The sequence below is a fragment of the Oncorhynchus clarkii genome, chromosome 13 (assembly GCF_045791955.1).
Source record: "Oncorhynchus clarkii lewisi isolate Uvic-CL-2024 chromosome 13, UVic_Ocla_1.0, whole genome shotgun sequence".
Taxonomy (NCBI): domain Eukaryota; kingdom Metazoa; phylum Chordata; class Actinopteri; order Salmoniformes; family Salmonidae; genus Oncorhynchus; species Oncorhynchus clarkii.
Window position 1 is genome coordinate 4,726,335 of NC_092159.1, and position 18,330 is coordinate 4,744,664.

General features: G+C 43.3%; 1 protein-coding gene across 1 annotated transcript; it reads left to right on the forward strand.

Annotated features, from left to right (window-relative positions):
- Positions 1–7,738: 7,738 nt before the first annotated feature.
- Positions 7,739–17,951, forward strand: LOC139424195 (CMRF35-like molecule 7). The gene is made up of 6 exons (XM_071175875.1): positions 7,739–7,778; positions 12,228–12,542; positions 12,675–12,833; positions 13,278–13,379; positions 16,696–16,838; positions 17,904–17,951. Exons 1-6 carry the CDS (start codon positions 7,739–7,741, stop codon positions 17,949–17,951), a joined length of 807 nt encoding a protein of 268 aa, XP_071031976.1.
- Positions 17,952–18,330: the final 379 nt, after the last annotated feature.

The following is an 18,330-nucleotide window of genomic DNA, read 5'->3' on the forward strand; positions in this document are numbered from 1 at the left end:
GGTAGGTCTGACGGCTCCAACCAGGCTGCTCTCCAGGGGATAGACACAGTGTGTAAACATGTCATATTTCTCCCAGGTAGGTCTGACGGATCCATCCAGGCTGCTCTCCAGGGGATAGACACAGTGTGTAAACATGTCATATTTCTCCCAGGTAGGTCTGACGGCTCCAACCAGGCTGCTCTCCAGGGGACAGACACAGTGTGTAAACATGTCATATTTCTCCCAGGTAGGTCTGGCGGCTCCAACCAGGCTGCTCTCCAGGGGACAGACACAGTGTGTAAACATGTCATATTTCTCCCAGGTAGGTCTGACGGCTCCAACCAGGCTGGTCTCCAGGGGACAGACACAGTGTGTAAACATGTCATATTTCTCCCAGGTAGGTCTGACGGCTCCATCCAGGCTGCTCTCCAGGGGATAGACACAGTGTGTAAACATGTCATATTTCTCCCAGGTAGGTCTGACGGCTCCATCCAGGCTGCTCTCCAGGGGATAGACACAGTGTGTAAACATGTCATATTTCTCCCAGGTAGGTCTGACGGCTCCATCCAGGCTGCTCTCCAGGGTAAAGATACAGGAGAAAGGAAGGCTCCCTGGTCCAGTGAGGGAGTCCAGCAGCCTCTTAAACCAATAGGCTGTTGGAGTAGACAACCTGGGTGGTGCTAAACCAATAGGCTGTTGGAGTAGACAGCCTGGGTGGTGCTAAACCAATAGGCTGTTGGAGTAGACAGCCTGGGTGGTGCTAAACCAATAGGCTGTTGGAGTAGACAACCTGGGTGGTGCTAAACCAATAGGCTGTTGGAGTAGACAACCTGGGTGGTGCTAAACCAATAGGCTGTTGGAGTAGACAACCTGGGTGGTGCTGGTCTGGAGAAAAGACGAAAGGCAGTAAGGTAGATGTTTTATTTACATAGTCAGTTACTCCTCCAGTGTTGCATAATATTTTGGCACAAATTGAGGAAATTTGTTCTCACCTCCAGAGTGTTCCAACCTGGTACCACACCTTGCCGTTAGCCTCCTTGCGGTCAGCCAGGTAGGAAGAGGAAGCGTTCAGACCAGCAGCCTCCAGGTTAGCCCTGTGGAGACTCACCTGTACCAGGCTCCGCCCACACACTAGCTCTGGGGCCGTGATAGGTTGCCCTTTAACGTGGACAGAAGGGGAGTGGAGAGAAAAGTTGAAAGAGGGAAAGAGGGAAAGATAAAAAGATGGAGAGAAGGTCACTAACAGCCAAGGTGAGCATGCCGACTGTCAAACACACACAGGAAGTTCCTGTCCCACTGTCAAACACACATAGGAAGTTCCTGTCCCATTGTCAAACACACATAGGAAGTTCCTGTCCCATTGTCAAACACACACAGGAAGTTCCTGTCCCACTGTCAAACACACATAGGAAGTTCCTGTCCCATTGTCAAACACACACAGGAAGTTCCTGTCCCACTGTCAAACACACATAGGAAGTTCCTGTCCCACTGTCAAACACACACAGGAAGTTCCTGTCCCACTGTCAAACACACACAGGAAGTTCCTGTCCCACACCAGCTCTGGAGCTCAGTGATAAAGTCAGCAGGTAAAAAAACATCAACAGAAAAAAAAGTTCAATAAAATATACAAACATTACATCAGCAGCTTAAAATTCACAGTTCATGCTACAAAAACAACTTCATAACAGGTTTTTAAAATAGGGTATATTTTAAAAACACTGCTTCACAGTGGGAAATACACTTGCGGAGAACATCCGCTCCCCCAACACCCGGTTGGAACCAAAAATCTCCAATTTGGACTCCAGGCTAAAATTTCCACCGGTCTAATGTCCATTGCTCGTGTTTCTTGGTCCAAGCAAGTCTCTTCTTCTTATTGGTGTCCTTTAGTAGTGGTTTCTTTGCAGCAATTCGACCATGAAGGACTGATTCACACAGTCTCCTCTGAACAGTTGAGGGTGAGATGTGTCTGTTACTTGAACTCTCTGAAGCATTTATTTGGGTTGCAATTTCTGAGGCTGGAAACTCTAAAGAACTTATCCTCTGCAGCAGAGGTAACTCTGGGTCTTCCATTCCTGTGGCGGTCCTCATGAGAGCCAGTCATCATAGTGCTTGATGGTTTTTGCAACTGCGCTTGAAGAAAGTTCTTGAAATGTTTCGTTTTGACTGACCTTCATATCTTAAAGTAATGATGGACTGTCATTTCTCTTTGCTCATTTGATCTATTCTTGCCATAATATGGACTTACTATTTTACCAAATAGGGCTGTCTTCTGCATACCCCTCCCCTACCTTTTCACAACACAACTTATAGGCTCAAACGTATTAAGGAGGAAATAAATTCCACCAATGACCTTTTAAGAAGGCACACCTGTTAATTTAAATGTATTCCAGGTGACTACCTCATGAAGCTGGTTGAGAGAATGCCAAGAGTGTGCAAAGCTGGGCTAACAGAATTAAGGCCAAATTCAAATAATTGATGTGTTTATATATATTTTTATACTTCAATGGGTTTTAAAATTCCAAATCAAATAACTAAATGATCCTCGGTATGACCCCCCCGGTTTAGGCAGGGTTTAGATTATGGAGGGTTAACGCATCCCTGTGAAACAGCGCCCCTCTGTCTCCGTATGTGTAGACCATGTATCTGATGCTGTCTGGACAAACAGAGCATGTCATACTATTTCTGTCCACACAGCATCAGGTACATGGGCTACATATAGAGGGGCGCTGTTTCGCTCACTCGGAGGCTTACTCTGGTGACATCATTTCAGCAGAGAGGAAGAGGTCGAAGAGAGAGGGCTCACTCTCGCCAAAATCTGTCCAGAATAAGCCCAAATTGCCCAATTGCGTTTCTATAGGCATCATTTGCACAAATTATATAATTCCTTCTGTCTGGGTCTTTATGTTTTTGGTTGGGTAAGTTTCTCAGTTTCTCTCTGAGGGTTTTGCTGTCTTCATACTGTTTAGGCTTTCTACTGTCAAGTTACACCTCCACTGTCTTCTTCATACTGTTCAGTTCCTTTGGCTTTGATGCCTCATGGTTGAGTACTGCTCTGTTCAGGTAGACTGTGATGTTGCTGTGATCTGATACGGGTGTTTAGTGGGCTGTTCCTTTGGCTTTGATGCCTCATGGTTGAGTACTGCTCTGTTCAGGTAGACTGTGATGTTGCTGTGATCTGATACGGGTGTTTAGTGGGCTGTTCCTTTGGCTTTGATGCCTCATGGTTGAGTACTGCTCTGTTCAGGTAGACTGTGATGTTGCTGTGATCTGATAGGGGTGTTTAGTGTGCTGACTGTGAACGCTCTGAGAGACTCTGGCTTGAGGTCAGTGATACAGTAGTCTACAGTACTACAGCCAAGGGATGAGCTGTAGGTGAACCTACCATAGGAGTCCCATCAAAGCCTACCATTGACTATGTACATACCCAGCATGCGACAGAGCTGCAGTAGTTGTGGCCCATTTTTGTCATAGTTGTGTCTAGGAGGGAATACTGTCATCTCCAGGTAGCTGTTTGTACCCCAGTGTGCTGACAGTGTCAGGTTCTTGTCCAGTTCTGGGATTTAGGTCCCCACAGACTAGTAGAGTACATGTCCCTGGCCCTGGAAATGGTTCATCTCTCCCTCTAGGATGGAGAAGCTGTCATCGTTAGAGTATGGGGATTCTAGTGGGGAGATATAGATAGCACACATGAGGACGTGTCTCTGTTGAGATCATTTTCTTGTTCATTTCTAGCCAGATGTAAAATGTTCCGGTGTTGACTACCGTAATTAGACTACCGTAATTAGACTACCGTAATTAGACTACCGTAATTGCTGGACTATTAAGCGCACCGGAATATAAGCCACACCCACTGAATTATTAAAAAATATGTATTTTGTATTTTGTACATAAATAAGCCGCAGGTGCCTACCGGTACATTGAAACAATTGAACTTGGTCACCATCTTCCTCCTCCTGTGCACTGAAACCACTGAAGTCATCTCCTTCGGTGTCGGAGTTGAATAGCCTCAGATTTGCTTCATCCGATGTTGGATCGTTTTCATTGTCGCTCTCGTCACTTTCATCCGGAGGCAAATTCCCCGCTGAGCTCACGCTGCCCCTTCAACACGCAGCAGTCCAGCCTTTCCAAACCCGTTGATGATAGTGGATTTTTTGACAATGCTCCACGCTGTCAGGACCCACTGGCAGACTTGACCATAAGATGCTCTTCGCATGCGGCCCGTTTTAGTGAAGGATTTCTCCCCACTTGTCATCCAAGCCTCCCACTGAACAAGGAGCGCCACCTTAAATGCACGATTTACACTGATGTCGAGTGGCTGCAAATACTTTGGGCCATCTGCTTTTCTTCCCTCTGAAAGCCTTTGTTGTCTTTTTGCACTGAGTCAGTTCCTCACGCTGCTGTTTCCAACGTCTTATCATCGACTCATTAAGGCCAAGCTCCCGTGCAGCAGCTCTATTTCCTTTTCCAACAGCCAGATCGATCGCCTTCAACCTGAAAGCTGCATCATATGCATTTCTCCGTGTCTTTGCCATGATGAGGGTGACAAAATGACTACCGTAATCAGAATGATGGGAAGTTTGAGCGCGCTCGTCACATTATGTGACTGCGCTCAGTTTTTTGGCGGCATGAATCTTGTGAAAGCGGGAAAAATCCATAAATTAGCCGCGTCATTGTATAAACCACGAGGTTCAAAGCGTGGGAAAAAAGTAGCGGCTTATAGTCCGGAAATTACGGTAATTTAATAGAGTGGGTTAGGTCTGCTCTATACCAAATTACCCCCTGAGTCTCTTCCCTGATTCACACCTGGTAGTGTGGTGGAATATACACCTTGTATATTCCAGGATGAGATAGTAAAAGCTTTGTGTTCCATAGTGTCTAGTGTTGCCTCTCTCTCCCATCCCCCCCTCCTCTGTAGATTCTCCATCCTTGGACTCTCCTGCAAGACAGAGTGAGAGTGCTGTTAAGTTTAATGTCTAGTGATGTAACGATGGCCATGATGTAGCGATGGCCAACAGGAAGTCGTGCACTGTTGCTATGGTTACTATGATAAACAAAAAACATGATTGGAAATGGTACATAAGGCTCAAATGGGAAACTTAGTCAGATATTTAGAAATAATAATTTCTTTATGTTAGAGTATTTATCATTGTGAAATACAGAACAGGGTAGAATGACAGATTTGTACCTTGTCAGCTCGGGGATTTGAACTTGCAACCTTTCGATTACTAGTCCAATGCTCTAACCACTAGGCTACCTTCCGCTCCTATATGTAATTCTATGGTCTGAGAAGAGGTCGTCTGATCGTCTGGTTGTGACAGTGTTCTTGTTACCAGAGCTGGGGTACAATTTAACTCAATTCCATTTTAATACAGACAATGAATCGCAATTCAATTTATCATTGATGACCATCATTTTCCATGTGGAATTTTCAATCCATGAATGGAAAGTCACTTCACTTCCTGAATTGACCGAGTTGAAACATGTAGTTTATTAGACTGTAACCTCGTCCCCCAGGATCAATAGAGAGACGACTGGTGGTGGAGATTATAGTAGATTTATTCATCAGTACTGATAACATTCTGTAGGGGGCGATGTGGAGGTCGTTCTGTTGGTTTACTGAGATCTCAGTAGCTTGTCTGTTATGTGATGACGTCATTCATTAAGGGGGAGTTGGGTTGAAGAGGAGGGATGTTTCTTCTGTTCAGAAACTCATCTGTTGAGTTTATAACTTACAAAGACTGTATTTGGATCAATTAAATGTCAGAAAAAAGTTATAAAATATATTGATGTATACTTTAACTATATTGTCATCATCTCAACATTGTGTTCCTCCTCTGCTGAAACAAACATGGCAACTTTAGAACAGAGAAGTTGACAGTTTCAACACTTAGTCACCACAGATAGCTGAGTTCTCTGATGGTTTAGAAGTCTAACCTCCGGCCGGTTTGAACCAGTTTCATTCTGCAGCAAAGAATGTGAGAGAGAGAGGGAGAGAGAGGGTCCAGTCGCCAGGAATACAAATTCCATCTAGACACTGTTGCCCTAGAGCACGCAAAAAACTATACATACCTCGGCCTAAACATCAGCGCCACAGGTAACTTCCACAAAGCTGTGAACGATCTGAGAGACAAGGCAAGAAGGGCATTCTATGCCATCAAAAGGAACATAAATTTCAACATACCAATTAGGATCTGGCTAAAAATACTTGAATCAGTCATAGAGCCCATTGCCCTTTATGGTTGTGAGGTCTGGGATCCGCTCACCAACCAAGACTTCACAAAATGGGACAAACACCAAATTGAGACTCTGCATGCAGAATTCTGCAAAAATATCCTCTGTGTACAACGTAGAACACCAAATAATGCATGCAGAGCAGAATTAGGCCGATACCCACTAATTATCAAAATCCAGAAAAGAGCTGTTAAATTCTACAACCACCTAAAAGGAAGCGATTCCCAAACCTTCCATAACAAAGCCATCACCTACAGAGAGATGAACCTGGAGAAGAGTCTCCTAAGCAAGCTGGTCCTGGGGCTCTGTTCACAAACAGATCCCACAGAGCCCCAGGACAGCAGCACAATTAAACCCAACCAAATCATGAGAAAACAAAAAGATAATTACTTGACACATTGGAAAGAATTAACAAAAAAACAGAGCATACTAGAATGCTATTTGGCCCTAAACAGAGAGTACACAGTGGCAGAATACCTGTCCACTGTGACTGACCCAAACTTAAGAAAGCTTTGACTATGTACAGACTCAGTGAGCATAGCCTTGCTATTGAGAAAGGCCGCCGTAGGCAGACATGGCTCTCAAGAGAAGACAGGATATGTGCACACTGCCCACAAAATGAGGTGGAAACTGAGCTGCACTTCCTAACCTCCTGTCCAACGTATGACCATATTAGAGATACATATTTCCCTCAGATTACACAGATCCACAAAGAATTCGAAAACAAATCCAATTTTGATAAACTCCCATATCTACTGGGTGAAATTCCACAGTGTGCCATCACAGCAGCAATATTTGTGACCTGTTGCCACAGGAAAAGGGCAACCAGTGAAGAACAAACACCATTGTAAATACAACCCATATTTATGCTTATTTATTTTCCCTTGTGTACTTTAACCATTTGTACATTGTTACAACACTGTATATGCCATGGGCAAAAAAGTATTTAGTCAGACACCAATTGAGCAAGTTCTCTCACTTAAAAAGATGAAAGAGGCCAAGCCAATAAATTTAATTTAATTTAAAGACAGAGAGAGACAAAAAGACAGAGAGAGAGATAAAGAGAAAGAGAGAGACAGAGGAGAGGGGTGGGGTGTCAGATGAGGGAGGAGCTTTCAATTAAGGAAGACAGAGCATTTCAGAAACACCCTGCTGTCAAGTGTGTAGCTGACAGAGACTCTGTTGTGGAACTGGGCTAGCAGGTAGTATAGTAAAGTAACTGTAACAGTATAGTAACTGTGGTAGTAAAGTAACTTTAACAGTATAGTAACTGTGATAGTAAAGTAACTTTAACAGTATAGTTACTGTGGTAGTAAAGTAACTTTAACAGTATAGTAACTGTGGTAGTAAAGTAACTTTAACAGTATAGTAACTGTGATAGTAAAGTAACTTTAACAGTATAGTAACTGTGGTAGTAAAGTAACTTTAACAGTATAGTAACTGTGGTAGTAAAGTAACTTTAACAGTGTAGTAACTGTGGTAGTAAAGTAACTTTAACAGTATAGTAACTGAGAAGTAACTGTCCAGAATGAAGATACTCCATGTTGTCTCCTGCTGTCTCCTCTCAGGTGAGTTCTGTCTGTCTGCCTGTCTGTCTGTCTGTCTGTCTGTCTGTCTGTCTGTCTGTCTGTCTGTCTGTCTGTCTGTCTGTCTGCCTGCCTGTCTGTCTGTCTGTCTGTCTGTCTGTCTGTCTGTCTGTCTGTCTGTCTGTCTGTCTGTCTGTCTGTATGATATAGTACAGAAGGAATAAGATATGTATTTGTCTATAAGGAGCCAGATCGTTTGTTTTCCACATGTACCTCATGATAATGAACTGAACTTAGAATGTTTGACACTACTGCTACTCTCTGTTCATCATATATGCATAGTCACTTTAACCATACCTACATGTACATACTACCTCAATCAGCCCGACTAACCGGTGTCTGTATGTAGCCTCGCTACTGTATATAGCCTCCCTACTGTATGTAGCCTCGCTACTGTATATAGCCTCCCTACTGTATGTAGCCTCCCTACTGTATATAGCCTCCCTACTGTATGTAGCCTCACTACTGTACATAGCCTCCCTACTGTATATAGCCTCTCTACTGTATATAGCCTCTCTACTGTATGTAGCCTCCCTACTGTATAGAGCCTCTCTACTGTATATAGCCTCTCTACTGTATGTAGCCTCTACTGTATGTAGCCTCCCTACTGTATATAGCCTCCCTACTGTATGTAGCCTCCCTACTGTATGTAGCCTCCCTACTGTATATAGCCTCCCTACTGTATGTAGCCTCCCTACTGTATATAGCCTCCCTACTGTATGTAGCCTCCCTACTGTATATAGCCTCCCTACTGTATGTAGCCTCCCTACTGTATATAGCCTCTCTACTGTATATAGCCTCCCTACTGTATGTAGCCTCTACTGTATGTAGCCTCCCTACTGTATAGAGCCTCTCTACTGTATATAGCCTCTCTACTGTATGTAGCCTCTACTGTATGTAGCCTCCCTACTGTATATAGCCTCCCTACTGTATATAGCCTCTCTACTGTATGTAGCCTCTACTGTATGTAGCCTCCCTACTGTATATAGCCTCCCTACTGTATATAGCCTCCCTACTGTATATAGCCTCCCTACTGTATATAGCCTCCCTACTGTATGTAGCCTCCCTACTGTATATAGCCTCTCTACTGTATATAGCCTCCCTACTGTATGTAGCCTCCCTACTGTATATAGCCTCCCTACTGTATATAGCCTCTCTACTGTATGTAGCCTCTACTGTATGTAGCCTCCCTACTGTATATAGCCTCTACTGTATGTAGCCTCCCTACTGTATATAGCCTCCCTACTGTATATAGCCTCCCTACTGTATGTAGCCTCCCTACTGTATATAGCCTCCCTACTGTATATAGCCTCCCTACTGTATATAGCCTCTCTACTGTATGTAGCCCCTCTACTGTATGTAGCCTCCCTACTGTATAGAGCCTCTCTACTGTATATAGCCTCTCTACTGTATGTAGCCTCTACTGTATGTAGCCTCCCTACTGTATATAGCCTCCCTACTGTATATAGCCTCCCTACTGTATATAGCCTCTCTACTGTATGTAGCCTCTACTGTATGTAGCCTCCCTACTGTATGTAGCCTCCCTACTGTATGTAGCCTCTACTGTATATAGCCTCCCTACTGTATGTAGCCTCTCTACTGTATGTAGCCTCCCTACTGTATATAGCTTCTCTACTGTATGTAGCCTCTACTGTATGTAGCCTCCCTACTGTATATAGCCTCCCTACTGTATGTAGCCTCTCTACTGTAAGTAGCCTCTCTACTGTATATAGCCTCCCTACTGTATGTAGCCTCTACTGTAAGTAGCCTCCCTACTGTATATAGCCTCCCTACTGTATATAGCCTCTCTACTGTAAGTAGCCTCTCTACTGTATATAGCCTCCCTACTGTATGTAGCCTCTACTGTATGTAGCCTCTCTACTGTATGTAGCCTCCCTACTGTATATAGCCTCTCTACTGTATATAGCCTCCCCACTGTATGTAGCCTCTCTACTGTATATAGCCTCCCTACTGTATGTAGCCTCTCTACTGTATGTAGCCTCCCTACTGTATGTAGCCTCTCTACTGTATGTAGCCTCCCTACTGTACATAGCCTCCCTACTGTATGTAGCCTCTCTATTGTATGTAGCCTCCCTACTGTATGTAGCCTCTCTACTGTATGTAGCCTCCCTACTGTACATAGCCTCCCTACTGTATGTAGCCTCTCTACTGTATATAGCCTCACTACTGTATGTAGCCTCCCTACTGTATGTAGCCTCGCTACTGTATGTAGCCTTCCTACTGTATATAGCCTCCCTACTGTATGTAGCCTCTCTACTGTATATAGCCTCTCTACTGTATATAGCCTCCCTACTGTATATAGCCTCCCTACTGTATATAGCCTCCCTACTGTATGTAGCCTCCCTACTGTATGTAGCCTCCCTACTGTATATAGCCTCCCTACTGTTATTTTTCACTATTGGTTAGAGCCTGTATTCAGCATTTCACTGTAAGGTCTACTACACCTGTTGTATTCATTATTTCACTGTAAGGTCTACTACACCTGTTGTATTCAGCATTTCACTCTAAGTTCTACACCTGTTGTATTCGGTGCATGTGACATATAGACTATGATTTGATATGTTGGTCTTTTACCTGTGTTTATCCAGGGTTAAAATAAGATTTATCCAGGGTTAAAGTTAGATTTATCCAGGGTTAAAGTAAGATTTATCCAGGGTTAAAGTTAGATTTATCCAGGGTTAAAGTAAGATTTATCCAGGGTTAAAGTTAGATTTATCCAGGGTTAAAGTAAGATTTATCCAGGGTTAAAGTTAGATTTATCCAGGGTTAAAGTAAGATTTATCCAGGGTTAAAATAAGATTTATCCAGGGTTAAAGTTAGATTTATCCAGGGTTAAAGTAAGATTTATCCAGGGTTAAAGTTAGATTTATCCAGGGTTAAAGTAAGATTTATCCAGGGTTAAAGTTAGATTTATCCAGGGTTAAAGTAAGATTTATCCAGGGTTCAAATAAGATTTATCCAGGGTTAAAATAAGATTTATCCAGGGTTAAAATAAGATTTATCCAGGGTTAAAGTTAGATTTATCCAGGGTTAAAGTAAGATTTATCCAGGGTTAAAGTTAGATTTATCCAGGGTTAAAGTAAGATTTATCCAGGGTTAAAATAAGATTTATCCAGGGTTAAAGTTAGATTTATCCAGGGTTAAAGTTAGATTTATCCAGGGTTAAAGTAAGATTTATCCAGGGTTAAAATAAGATTTATCCAGGGTTAAAGTTAGATTTATCCAGGGTTAAAGTAAGATTTATCCAGGGTTAAAGTTAGATTTATCCAGGGTTAAAGTAAGATTTATCCAGGGTTAAAGTTAGATTTATCCAGGGTTAAAGTAAGATTTATCCAGGGTTCAAATAAGATTTATCCAGGGTTAAAGTTAGATTTATCCAGGGTTAAAATAAGATTTATCCAGGGTTAAAGTTAGATTTATCCAGGGTTAAAGTAAGATTTATCCAGGGTTAAAGTTAGATTTATCCAGGGTTAAAGTAAGATTTATCCAGGGTTAAATTAAGATTTATCCAGGGTTAAAATAAGATTTATCCAGGGTTAAAGTAAGATTTATCCAGGGTTAAAATAAGATTTATCCAGGGTTAAAATAAGATTTATCCAGGGTTAAAGTAAGATTTATCCAGGGTTAAAGTAAGATTTATCCAGGGTTAAAGTAAGATTTATCCAGGGTTAAAGTTAGATTTATCCAGGGTTAAAGTAAGATTTATCCAGGGTTAAAGTAAGATTTATCCAGGGTTAAAATAAGATTTATCCAGGGTTAAAATAAGATTTATCCAGGGTTAAAATAAGATTTATCCAGGGTTAAAGTTAGATTTATCCAGGGTTAAAGTTAGATTTATCCAGGGTTAAAGTAGGATTTCTGCAGGGTTAAAGTAAGATTTGAGCAGGGTTAAAGTTAGATTTGAGCAGGGTTCAAGTTAGATTTTAGCAGGGCTCAAGTTAGATTTGAGCAGGGTTAAAGTTAGATTTGAGCAGGGTTAAAGTTAGATTTGAGCAGGGTTCAAGGTAGATTTGAGCAGGGTTCAAGTTAGATTTGAGCAGGGTTAAAGTTAGATTTGAGCAGGGTTGAAGTTAGATTAGAGCAGGGTTCAAGTTAGATTTGAGCAGGGTTCAAGTTAGATTTGAGCAGGGTTGAAGTTAGATTTGAGCAGGGTTAATTGATAGATTTGAGCAGGGTTCAAGTTAGATTTGAGCAGGGTTCAAGTTAGATTTGAGCAGGGTTAAAGTTAGATTTGAGCAGGGTTGAAGTTAGATTTGAGCAGGGTTAATTGTTAGATTTGAGCAGGGTTAAAGTTAGATTTATCCAGGGTTAAAGTTAGATTTGAGCAGGGTTAAAGTTAGATTTGAGCAGGGTTAAAGTTTATCTCACAGGTCATCAGTTGTGACTGTACTGTGTGTTTCTGTTTGACAGCTCTGTGTGTTGTGGTGTCAGCTGGCACTAAGGAAGTGGTGGGAGGACATGTCGTGTTCAGCTGCTCGTTCTTTTGGGCAGGAACCAACAACAAATACTTCTGCAAGGGGACATGCTCTGGTAGAGACATTCTGGTTGAAACTAAGAGGAGCAAGACTGTATCTCAAGGTAGATACAGTATAGAAGACAAGGGAGATGGAGTCTTCTATGTGACCATTAAGAACCTGATGAAGTCAGACTCGGGTACCTACTGGTGTGGAGTGGAGAGATATGGCCTAGACACATACCAAGAGGTGAATCTCGCAGTTACAGATGGTAAGTTAAAACTCCATCACAGTTGTCTTGAACATTGTTTGTTTGTTAGAGGCTTTCTGAGTTATTTCAACAGACATTAAATCAACATGGTTACTGTACTTGTTTTAACCCATACTTCCTTTTCACATACAGCTTCTCCTGAAACCTCAACACTCACCTCCAGACCCCATGTCTCCACAACCTTACCAAACCTCTCCAAAACATCTTCTAACCTCTCCACAACCCTCCCAAACCTCTCTACTACATTTATGGCATCTGGAGACATCAGTGTTGGTCCTTCACAGAGAACAGGTATGATGCACCTGTCCCTTCCATCATTCTATCACCTTCAGACAACTATAATATGCTGCTATATAATGTTATCAGGCTATCAGATAATATAGACAGAATCAACTATATCTGGTCATGCATTGGACACATCTCTCTCTCTCGCTCTGTCTCTCTCTCTCTGTCTCTCTCTCTGTCTCTCTCTCTGTCTGTCTCTCTCTCTCTCTTTCTCTGTCTCTCTGCCCCCCTCCCCTCCATCTCTAGATTCTCCTACCTTGGACAGAGTGAGAGTGCTGGACAGAGTGAGAGGTTTGTTTTCTACTAATGGTCATGCTGATGATATAGAGGCCAACAGGAAGTCATGTAACTCTTGAGGTTCATATAGTTACTCTGATCACTATTTAACAATATGTCTGTCTGTCTATATTTAAATCTATCTGTCTATCTGTCTGTCTGTGTTCCTATCAGTTACCCCAGTGGTCATCATGGTGTGTGTGAGTCTGACTGTGTTGGTGGTGGGACTCATCCTGCTACTGATCTACAAATGGAGGAGAGACAGGACATCATCAAGTGAGTAACCCTCACATGAATATACACTGCTCAAAAAAATAAAGGGAACACTTAAACAACACAATGTAACTCCAAGTCAATCACACTTCTGTGAAATCAAACTGTCCACTTAGGAAGCAACACTGATTCACAATACATTTCACATGCTGTTGTGCAAATGGAATAGACAACAGGTGGAAATTACAGGCAATTAGCAAGACACCCCCAATAAAGGAGTGGTTCTGCAGGTGTTGACCACAGACCACTTCTCAGTTCCTATGCTTCCTGGCTGATGTTTTGGTCACTTTTGAATGCTGGCGGTGCTTTCACTCTAGTGGTAGCATGAGACGGAGTCTACAACCCACACAAGTGGCTCAGGTAGTGCAGCTCATCCAGGATGGCACATCAATGCGAGCTGTGGCAAGAAGGTTTGCTGTGTCTGTCAGCATAGTGTCCAGAGCATGGAGGCGCTACCAGGAGACAGGCCAGTAACTCAGGAGACGTGGAGGAGGCCGTAGGAGGGCAACAACCCAGCAGCAAGACCGCTACCTCCGCCTTTGTGCAAGGAGGGGTAGGAGGAGCACTGCCAGAGCCCTGCAAAATGACCTCCAGCAGGCCACGAATGTGCATGTGTCTGCTCAAACGGTCAGAATCAGACTCCATGAGGGTGGTATGAGGGCCCGACGTCCACAGGTGGGGGTTGTGCTTACAGCCCAACACCGTGCAGGACGTTTGGCATTTGCCAGAGAACACCAAGCTTGGCAAATTCGCCACTGGCGCCCTGTGCTCTTCACAGAGGAGCACGTGACAGACGTGACAGAGTCTGGAGACGCCGTGGAGAATGTTCTGCTGCCTGCAACATCCTCCAGCATGACCGGTTTGGCGGTGGGTCAGTCATGGTGTGGGGTGGCATTTCTTTGGGGGGCCGCACAGCCCTCCATGTGCTCGCCAGAGGTAGCCTGACTGCCATTAGGTACCGAGATGACCATCCGCCACCTCATTAGGAGCATGCCCAGGCGTTGTAGGGAGGTCATACAGGCACGTGGAGGCCACACACACTACTGAGCCTCATTTTGACTTGTTTTAAGGACATTACATCAAAGTTGGATCAGCCTGTAGTGTGGTTTTCCACTTTAATTTTGAGTGTGACTCCAAATCCATGGGTTGATACATTTGATTTCCATTGATAATTTTTGTGTGATTTTGTTGTCAGCACATACAACTATGTAAAGAAAAAAGTATTTAATAAGAATATTTCATTCATTCAGATCTAGGACGTGTTATTTTAGTGTTCCCTTTATTTTTTTGAGCAGTGTATAAATGTATGTGTGTGAACTGTATGAACTGTATGAATGCACGTACTGTATGTATGTATGTATGTATGTATGTATGTATGTATGTATGTATGTATGTATGTATGTATGTACGTACAGTGGGGCAAAAAAGTATTTAGTCAGCCACCAATTGTGCAAGTTCTCCCACTTAAAAAATATGAGAGAGGCCTGTACTTTTCATCATAGGTACACTTCAACTATGACAGACAAAATGAGAAAAAAAATCCAGAAAATCACATTGTAGGATTTTTAATGAATTTATTTGCAAATTATGGTGGAGTATACTGACTTCTTAATACCCACTGATACTTATCAACGTAGTGGAGTATACTGACTTCTTAATCCCCACTGATACATATCAACGTAGTGGAGTATACTGACTTCTTAATCCCCACTGATACATATCAACGTAGTGGAGTATACTGACTTCTGATACTTATCAACGTAGTGGAGTATACTGACTTCTGATACTTATCAACGTAGTGGAGTATACTGACTTCTTAGTACAATTTACTAGACTACAGTATATTATGCAGTACTGTCACTAAACCCCTTTTCACCCTGCTGGATCTGATTGATCATTTTCACATTTTCACTGTCAGTTCAGTTCCAGGCTTCAGTTGAATGACTAACCAGGCCAGCCCAGTCCAGCTTGGCTCTGTAGTGGGAAGAGAGGTACTGTAGGAACTCAGAACACAAGAACACAATGGTGGTTTACACACTGCAGAACTAAGCTGACACTCAGCCATGCCAAGCCAAACCCAGATTGGCCTGGATACTCCTGCTAGAACTGTTAGCATGAAGAAAATATTCAGGCCAGCACAGTACAGCTTGGGTTTACCTGACTGTGGAAGATGTATAATTTTAGGTCATTCAGGTGGGACATTTTGGGTATACCCACTGCTCCAGGCACAACTACACTACTAAACTACTACACCACTACTAAATCAAATCAAATCAAATAAAATGTATTTATTTATATAGCCCTTCGTACATCAGCTGATATCTCAAAGTGCTGTACAGAAACCCAGCCTAAAACCCCAAACAGCAAGCAATGCAGGTGTAGAAGTACTACACCACTACACTACTACACCACTACTACACCACTACACTACTACACCACTATTACACCACTACTACACCACTACTACACCACTACTACACCACTACACAACGACACCACTATTACACCACTACTACACCACTACTACACCACTACTACACCACTACACTACTACACCACTATTACACCACTACTACACCACTACTACACCACTACACTACTACACCACTATTACACCACTACTACACCACTACTACACCACTACACCACTACTACACCACTACTACACCACTACACTACTACACCACTACTACACCACTACTACACCACTACTACAACACTACTACACCACTACTACACCACTACTACACCACTACACTACTACACCACTACACTACTACGCCACTACTACACCACTACTACAACACTACTACACCACTACTACACCACTACACTACTACACCACTACGCTACTACACTACTACACTACTACAATACTACACCACTACACTACTACACTACTACGCTACTACAACACTACACTACTACACCACTACACTACTACACCACTACGCTACTACACTACTACACCACTACTACACCACTACACTACTACACTACTACACCACTACACGACTACACTACTACACTACGACACTACTACACCACTAAACCACTACACTACTACTACACTACTACACCACTACACAACGACACTACTACACTACTACACTACTACACTACTACAGCACTACACTACTACACCACTACACCTCTACTACACTACGACACCACTACACTACTACACAGCTACACCTCTACTACACTACGACACCACTGCACGTACACACACACATGATTTATATGTTGTGTTCCACAGGGCCAGTCACCAATCCAGACACAACAACCCAAGACTCCTCCTACCAAACCCTCAACATAGCAACCCAAGACTCCACCTACCAAACCCTCAACACAACAACCCAAGACTCCACCAACCAAACCCTCAACAGAGCAACCCAAGACTCCACCTACCAAATCCTCAACACAACAACCCAAGACTCCACCTACCAAACCCTCAACACAGCAACCCAAGACTCCACCTACCAAACCCTCAACACAACAACCCAAGACTCCCCCTACCAAACCCTCAACACAACAACCCAAGACTCCACTTACCAAATCTCAATACAACAACCCAAGACTCCACCTACCAAACACTCAATACAACAACCCAAGACTCCACCTCCCAAACCCTCAACACAACAACCCAAGACTCCACCTACCAAACCCTCAACACAACAACCCAAGAGTCGACCTGCCAAACCCTCAATACAACAGCCCAAGACTCCACCTGCCAAACCCTCAACACAACAACCCAAGACTCCACCTACCAAACCATCAACAAAACAACCAAAGACTCCACCTACCAAACCCTCGAAACAACAACCCAAGACTCCACCTACCAAACCCTCAACACAACAACCCAAGACTCCACCTACCAAACCCTCAACACAACAACCCAAGACTCCACCTACAAACAACCCAAGACTCCACCGACCAAACCCTCAACATAGCATCCCAGGACTCCACCTACCAAACCCTCAACACAACAACCGAAGTCTCCACCTACCAAACCCTCAACACAGAAACCCAAGACTCCACCTACCAAACCCTCAACACAACAACCCAAGACTCCACCTACCAAACCCTCAATACAACAACCCAAGACCCCCCCTACCAAACCCTCAACACAACAACCCAAGACTCCACCTACCAAATCCATAATACAACAACCCAAGACTCCACCTACAAAACAACCCAAGACTCCACCTACCAAACCCTCAACACAAAAACCAAAGACTCCACCTACCAAACCCTCGACACAACAACACAAGACTCCACCTACCAAACCCTCAACACAACAACCCAAGACTCCACCTACCAAACCCTCAACACAACAACCCAAGACTCCACCTACCAAACCCTCAACACAACAACCCAAGACTCCACGTACCAAACCCTCAACACAACAACCAAAGACTCCACCTACCAAAACCTCAATACAACAACCCAAGACTCCACCTACCAAACCCTCAACATAACAACCCAAGACTCCACCTGACAAAACCCTCAATATAACAACCCTAGACTCCACCTGACAAAACCCTCAATATAACAACCCAAGACTCCACCTGACAAAACCCTCAATATAACAACCCAAGACTCCACCTGCCAAACCCTCAACACAACAACCCAAGACTCCACCTGCCAAACCCTCAACACAACAACCCAAGACTCCACCTACCAAATCCTCAACACAACAACCCAAGACTCCACCTACCAAACCCTCAATACAACAACCCAAGACTCCACCTACCAAACCCTCGACACAACAACCCAAGACTCCACCTACCAAACCCTCAACACAACAACCCAAAACTCCACCTACCAAACCCTCAACACAACAGACTCAAACTGAAATGATGACACCATTAAACTGACACAGAGACAGGAGATTTTTAGTAAAATGTTATTCTTTGTAACCATTTTTACTTTTGGAAATCCATTTACAAAG